The sequence below is a fragment of the Panthera pardus genome, unplaced genomic scaffold (assembly GCF_024362965.1).
Source record: "Panthera pardus isolate Hobbes unplaced genomic scaffold, ASM2436296v1 HiC_scaffold_25, whole genome shotgun sequence".
In the NCBI taxonomy this organism is placed as follows: domain Eukaryota; kingdom Metazoa; phylum Chordata; class Mammalia; order Carnivora; family Felidae; genus Panthera; species Panthera pardus.
The window spans coordinates 14,015,280-14,022,873 of NW_026526821.1; the positions used below are offsets into that span (position 1 = coordinate 14,015,280).

General features: G+C 54.0%; 1 protein-coding gene across 25 annotated transcripts in view; it reads left to right on the forward strand.

The window, feature by feature from the left end:
- ZMYND8 (zinc finger MYND-type containing 8) overlaps positions 1-7,347 on the forward strand; it is a 125,358-nt gene extending 118,011 nt beyond the window's left edge. For all 25 annotated transcript variants that reach the window (XM_053890176.1, XM_053890179.1, XM_053890175.1 and 22 more), the window contains one exon: positions 5,622-7,347. In XM_053890176.1, the coding sequence (XP_053746151.1) occupies positions 5,622-5,846 (225 nt within the window). In that variant the 3' untranslated portion in view covers positions 5,847-7,347. The remainder of the gene's footprint in view (positions 1-5,621) is intronic.
- The last annotated feature ends 247 nt before the right edge of the window (positions 7,348-7,594 follow it).

Sequence of the window (7,594 nt, forward strand, 5' to 3'; positions counted from 1 at the left end):
GGGACGCTGGCTGGGAGATCTGCCCTATTGCACTTCTCGGTGACGAGGTATTCCCTAGCCCAGGGGCAGAAGATGTTGGTGACTTGGTACTGGTTGGGTGGACGCAGAGAAAATAATCTTGGAGGAGTCCCTCGGTGACAGGATGGGGGGGAGGGGACAGGGAGGGGACGGGATCGGGGAAGGGAGGGAGGGCAAGATTCTGAATTCCGCTTTAGGTTCTTGGAGGATGCATGGCTCTAGGCTTTTCGCAGAGGGTTGGAGGCGTGTGAGAGTTTGTTGAGTGTCTCTGGGACCAGGTCCTGTGCTAGGGCTGAGGATTTAGGGGTGAACAAGGCAGACAACTCCTGTCTTGAGCTTTTTTTTTTTTTTTTTTAATTTTTTTTAACGTTTATTTTTGAGACAGAGAGAGACAGAGCATGAACGGGGGAGGGTCAGAGAGTGAGGGAGACACAGCATCCGAAACAGGCTCCAGGCTCTGAGCGGTCAGCACAGAGCCCGACACGGGGCTCGAACTCACGGACCACGAGATTACGACCTGAGCCGAAGTCGGACGCTCAACCGACTGAGCCACCCAGGCGCCCCTGTCTTCTGGAGCTTTAAGGGAAGTCAGAAGAGCATTTAATGGGTGCTTAGGAGAAGAGCATGAAGCGGTTGGACACTTCATTGTGTTTATTCCCAACTTCGGTGAGAGAAGTTACTGTTCCCATTATGCAGACGAGGACGTTGAGGCCCAGAGAAGTTAAGTTACATGCACAAGTAACTCAGTGACTTAACTACTGGAGCCTGGACTTCAGTCCAGAATTCTCTGACCCCACACGTGCTCTCACCCGCTGCATTGGGAATACTTAAGTTGACCCCTAGGAAATCGTGAGTCAAAAACGGTTGGCCGTTTTGTGTGGCTCAGCTAATAAGGCACCGATGTCTGGGGGAAAGTCAGGGCTGTAGATGTGGCTTCTCCCCGCTGCCCCAGCTTCCAGACCTACTAACTGTTTCCTTTCCTCACCTCCCTCCTTCCCCAGCTTGGTTTCCACGGCTCATCCCAGCAGCACCCTCGCTAATGGAACCCAGTCTTCCACACCTTCTGGTTTTCTCCACATGTCCATTTGGCAAAACCTTGCCTTGCTCACACCCCAGCCATCTATCTCTTAACTCCCCCGCAGCCGGCATTGGAGCTCAGCCAGAGAAGATCGCTCGGGACACCCTCATTGCACCACACACGCTGATCTTGACCGCTGACCTCAGAAGCACACGTTTCCATCTGCCTGGTCATCTTACCAAACTTGTTGCATTTCAGCCTCTGTTTGCACTCTCCACAAGGGCAGCTTCCGCGGTTCTCTGTTTCAGACCTCCCAGCCCATCCCTCCAATGTCACTGACAGCACGTGGCATTGCCTGTTCCTTCCGGGGAGCACAGCCAGGCCCTGCCTCCCCTTCCAGCACCCAGGCCTCCTTCACGCCTTCCTCCAGCCTCGCCGGCCTTTCCGTATCCAGCCTCTGTCGTAGCCAGATGTCGTGTTCAGCTGCTTCCTTCCTTAGGCATTTAAATATCCTCCTGTGCCTCCAGCTTCTTTCTTGACACCCTGCATCTGCCCCTAGAGCGGTGCTGTCCCCCAGAACATTCTGCAATGATGGCGTGGTTCTGTATCCGCCCCGTTCCCTGTGGTAGTCGCCTGCACACATGGCTGTCGGACCCTTGAACTGTGGCTGACGTAACTGAGGAATAGAATTTAACATTTTATATTACTTTATTTAAATAGCATCGCGGAGCTAGTGGCCACCATATTGAACGAACGGCACGGCCTCCAGGCTGCCCTGCCTCCTTCCCCAGCCCAGGCAGACGTTTCCGTAAGACTCGTTCGGTCCGGTCACCACCGAGCCCTAAGCCCTGAATAACCGCGGAGCTTTTAAATTCTAAATGGGGTTTTGAGACCTTGTCTCGCAAAGAGACAAGGTTAGAATCCCAGGGTGTCCTCAGCAGGAGGGACCTTCTCTACGGGTCTTGGCGAAAGGAAGAGGTGTGTCCGGGACCGCACTCAGGAGGCGTCCGCGTTTCGGAGTCGGGACGAGGCGGGACGGAAGGCATATTAGCCGAGGGGGAGCACCGTGGTGCTCCCCGTCAGAAACTGGAGGAGAGGGAGCGTTTTCCAGGAAGTGTTGCCACGACAGCCCAGAGTGTGAGCAGGAGGGAGACGGAGGTGCCCGGGGCCCAGTCAGGACGGTGTCCTCTGTCTTCCCCCTTCCTCTGTTTCTCACCCAAGCCGGTACTTGTGTCAGAGCAGAAACGCGGACTCGTTCGCTGTCCTCTTCGAACTCCTCGTACGTCTAACTTCCGCCAGCTCTTGATGTTGGTGACCGTGCAGACGAAACCTTGTGGAGGAAAGAGGGCTTTGGACACACCGGGGTTCTCCGTGCCTACTGGTGCCGGGAGGGTGTGGTGAGGAGTCTGGGGGCGGGAGAAAGGTTCCGTGGGGGTACGTGCTTCCTTGCTATTTGCTTGTCTTTTAAGATTTTGGGGGCGCCTGGGTGGCTCAGTCGGGTAAGCATCTGACTCCATTCCAGCTCAGGTCACGATCTCATGGTTTCTGAGTTCAAGCCTCACATCGGGCTCTGTGCTGAGAATGTGGAGTCTGCTTGGGATCTCTCTCTCTCTCTCTCTCTCTCTCTCTCTCTCTCTCTGTGGGCACCCCCCCCCCCAAATAAATAATAGTTTTAAGATTTCGAAGTAAAACATGCGTATAGTTATAGTAAGAGACAGTTCCTAGGCCCTGTCCCCAGTGATGTCTCTGGTACTTCCCTCTCCTTACAAATAATGTATTTCCCTGTGCTCCTATTTCTGAGCGTTAGTTTTAGACCTTGCTTGCTGACTTCTGGTTTATGAAGGTGAGGGTTGGGGTCACTGATGACCGCTCTTCTCCCCTTCCTCCCAAATGAAGGATGTCACCATTTCTGTGCTCTGGAGGTTCCATGGGTCAAGGACAACACTCATGCTTTAGTTCTGGATTTGAGAGCTAGCGACAGCGACTGTGGACCCCTCTCTCGGCGCCCCCCCCCCCCCTTGCACCCCCCCCCACCCCCGACCGTGTTGAGACCGCCCTCTGCTTCGCTGTGACTTCCCTTCCTCGAGGTTGAGAACAGGCGCATTCTGACCCTTAACCGCCCCACGCTCGGCAGTTGGCCAAGCCGGAGAACTTCAGTCCGGGTGCCCGCCATCCTGAGCGTGCTGTGCGTTGCCCGGCCCGCCGAGTGCCATGATGACGGTTCCGTTGTGGCACGGCTGTGCTCTCTCCTGCAGTTCCTGTTTCCTTCTCTTGTCATACCTGTCGTGATTTCCCCACCAAGCTCTTCACCGTGCCCCTTATTTTATTGAAACTCCTTTCATATCACTAATTTCTGGCTCTTCGTTTCCAGACGTTATTTGTTGCGGTCCCATCATCGTGGCCGAGGACGTTGGTCACTCGATATGTCATCTGTATCCCCTTGCTCAGTCCTCACCGCGGCACCTTCCTTGCCCTCCCCTCCCGGCCTTGTCCTCCGTCAGGCTTGGCTACGGTAGAGTTTTCATTCCCCCAAAAGAATCCGGATTCCTTGGGTGCTGTTTCCCGCCTTAGTGTGGTTCTCGCACCTATGGTTTTGCTGGTCGGATTAGGCTGTTGGCAGAGCTGGTGGTTCTGAGAATTGCGTTTCCAACACGCTAAAGAATGTGGCCTACAGAGTTGCTTTTGTGCCATTGGGTACCTCGCTTCCCGCCTGTAATGCAGCACTGCGTCCAGTGACCCCCCCCCCCCCCCCTTTCGTGGTTTAAAAATGCCCATTAGGACAAGAAGCACTCGTCGCTGTGAGGGTCGGAGAGTGGCGCGGAGAGAACAGGGCTAACGGTGCTGAGTGTGTAGCGGGTGCCTGGCTCGTGGCGACCTGAGCTCCCTGACGGACACCGAGGCTGCCTGGGCCGTGTCTCTTCAGCCCACGGCAGCTGTGTGGCAAGCAACCCGCCCGCACCCCGGCCATGCCCCGGCTACCCAGCCCAGAAGGGGAAGTACGGCCCTGCCTCACCGACGCGGCCGGGACCCGCGGAAGCCTCGGGCTGTGCGTGCGTCATCGTCGTCTTGTTTTCTGCTGTCCTTGTGAGCGGCGCGTCTCGCTCTGGCCTCCGCGCTTCTCAGCTGGGCCTCTCGTGGCCGCTGAAAACCGCGGTAGGAGACGAGAGCCAGAGTGTACGGTGTGCTTCGTGGAAGGGATCAGCCTTGGCCTTGTCCATAGAGGTCCCGATTCTCCCCTGCGGTGATTGGCCGAACCAGCCAGTGCCCCGTGTCCCGTCTGCGTGAGGGCCCAGGTCCCGTGGACGGTGGCCGGCCCGGTCCGTGGTGCAGGTGCCGTGCTGAGCTCAGGCCCGGTGTCTGCCTTCACCTGACTGCACCGTTGTGGGATTTTTGTCCTGTTGGACGATGACCGAGCGCACTGCTTCCCAGAGACCTTCGAGAAGAACCATCCGCGTAGGCTTCACGGGTAGGGAAGAACCAGGAAGAGGAGGTGGATTCAGGACTGCCTGCCAGAATACTGCCCCCTTTTGGTCACTGATGCAAATGGCCAAAGAGAAGTCTCCTGAATGAACACATCACTTTGGAGACTTTTCTCTCTCTTTGCCACTTGTCTTCCAAAACAGGAACACATGACTAAGTGTACACGTTCCTTGGTACCAGGCGGTAAGAAATGGCATTCCCCGGCTCTGATCTGGTCCCTTTCTCACTCTCATTCTGTCCCCGAGCTTGACCGTTGGCTTCTTTGAATGTTACCATCCCACCTCCAGAAATTTAAAAACAAAATTTCATCCCAGCCTCTCTGAACTTGGCAGACGATCCCAGGCTTGATGGGGCCTTGGCATGCTGACGGGTCCCTTGCCGTCACCCGTGCTGGCCTGAGCTGAGCTGTGTGGCAGCTTACGGACTCCCTCCTCTGCCTCTTCCTTCACCTGCCTCGGATCTTCTCAGCCACTGTTGAGCTTTTTGTGGTCACGCGTCCTCGAAGCTGTCCTGGGTCTTAACTCTGGTTCTGTATCCTCCAGGGACCCTGCAACCTGTCCCTGATGGGAGTCCGTGGGTGTGTGTGTGTCCAGCCGGACATAACCATTCTGGCCTCTCCCCCCTCCTCCTCCTCCTCCTCCTCCTCCTCCTCCTCCTCCTCCTCCTCTGTGATCCTCTGCCTTAGGTGGTTTGGTTATAGGTCTGCTTTTCGAGTTGTCTGTAAATTGACCGAAGAAATTCTGATAGGAGGAAGGAAAACTATCGCCACATTTTGGTGCCTTTTTCCAGCAGCCGGCGTGGACACAGAAGCACCTGAGTGCTTGGTGTCCTTCTGTCATGACCGCGGGTCTGTGGTTCCAGGTACCGCGTGAGAGGTGCCTCCCTGGGCACTTCGGTGCCCTCATCACCCATCTCGATCCTCTGTGATGTGGTGCCCTTGTGTTTGTCTAACCGGCCGTACAGTTGTGCTCTAGAGACCCACGCGCGCTGGGAGGCGGCGGGAGGCCGCCCGGAGGGGAGCCGCGGGGCAGGGGGCCGGGTGGCTCTGCTGCAGTGGAGGTGGCGGGAAGGCTCAACATCGCTTCTTGTTGCTTCTCCTCCACAGACCATTCCCGGGGCAGTAAGTCTAGTTGCTGGGGCAGCAGCGACGAGAAGCGAGGATCCACACGCTCTGAGCACAACGCCAGTGCCAGTTCGAAGAGCCTCCTCCCGAAAGAGTCTCGGCTGGACACCTTCTGGGACTAGGGACAAGTCGCGACACAAGCCACCCACCCCGTGGAGGAAGAAGAAACCAGACACCAGGGCAACAGGAAGCGGCAAGGAAACCTGAGACAGGAGAGCCTCCTTCAGACTTGAGAATTCCAGACACCCCGACTTGGCCTTGGCCCTCGACTCGGAGGGCAGCCCACACTACAGTGCGTCCGGCATTAGCATTGACTGAGGACTGTTTGACCCACACGAAATCTATGCTTTAGATGTAAATAATGTACAATTTGTGGATGTCATTGAACCTAGAGTACCTTCCCCTTTTTATATTTGTATTGACTTTAACTTATAAAAAAAAAAAAAAAAAAGAAGAAAGAAAAAGAAAAACGATTAAAAAAACAAGAAACACCCAACCACAAAAGGAATGTTTTGACGTTGGAGGAGGAGGGATGGTTGGTCAGCCCGGCTGTCCCTGTGGCATGGTGACTAGGCCCCAGGATCGCCGTGGCACACAGGCCCTCGTCCTTGGACGCCCCGGGGGAAAGTGAGCCGTTTTCATTCATACGTCTGTATGCAGCACATTGGAATCAGGAGTTTTCGGCACAGGATCTGTGCCGTCGTGGGCACATCACGTCAAGCCATTGGCCCCTTTCCAATACTACGTTACTGTGTTATAAAATGCAAGCTCTCTGGCCCCGAAGGACAGGGAGAAGCTAGTTTATTTTGTGTGATTTCAGCAATGACTACTCGAAAAGGGAAGAAATCAGGTCCTTGTTTACAGAAGATACACAGAAGAAGCAAGCCCCGCTCAGCTCAGCCGAAGAGAGCAGAGAAAGTGTTAGGCGTCCTAAGCTCTGGAACAAAGAGAAGTCTTTTCTTTGCTTTGTGGTTCCTTTTACACACACTCACACATACTTGGTAAGAGATGCTGTGCCTCTTGGAAGTGAGAAACTCAAAGGCAGGATGCACGCAGAGGACATGGGAGTCCGGGATGAAGCATGTATGTATTATTTATACGATGGGATTTTACGTTTTTATGTAAGCATGAAACAAAGGCAGTGGGAGAGAATGCCAGACGCCGGCCACACTCCCTGTCACATGTCACACTACGTATACGGTAGTACCATTTTGTATGTTGTGTCGAACAAAACGCATTGAACAAAGCAAAAAGGTGATGTATGTATATGAGAAAATTAACTGTACGGTATCATTCCAGTACATTCTGTTGTATATTTTAGTCCTGTTTACTTTCTCTTCATTGTTGATAAGAGGATGTGAATTGTACAGTTTCCAGCTAGTTCCCCATACATATTAGAGAAGAACTAAAAAGAGAGTATAGAAGAAAAAGAGAGAAAGAACATTTGTGAATTGCAGGTGTCAAAAAAAAAAAAAAAATAGCCTAGCTGGCCTTATTTGCGAAGCCTAATTGCTTTTAGCATATGGAAGTATTTTTTCACATTTTCTTTGTATAAAATTTGTATTAAACTTAAATATCTTTTTCGATGACGGCGTTTCTTTGTGACTGAGCCAGTGCACTCCCACGGTGTGCTTTTTTGGGTTCCACCCCTCCCCCCGGTTTTTTCAGATTCTTCACCTTTTTTTAATTAAACTGTTTTGGAAAAATGGCTCGGTCGTCCTCAACTTCGCAGTTTTCCATCCGGTCGGGATGGCCGTGTCCGATTCGCACGCCCCAGCACAGGAGTCGGGGCCGTGAGAGCACAGGAAGGATCCCCACGGGCGGCGGGCACACTGGAAGTGAAGGGCCCCCGGTGGGCGTTTTTCCCGGGAAGCCCCGGCTCCTTGGAATTTACTGACAGAGACCGAGAAACAAGGGGGAAACCCTGACCAGTCTTAGCAAGACAGCGAGAGGGG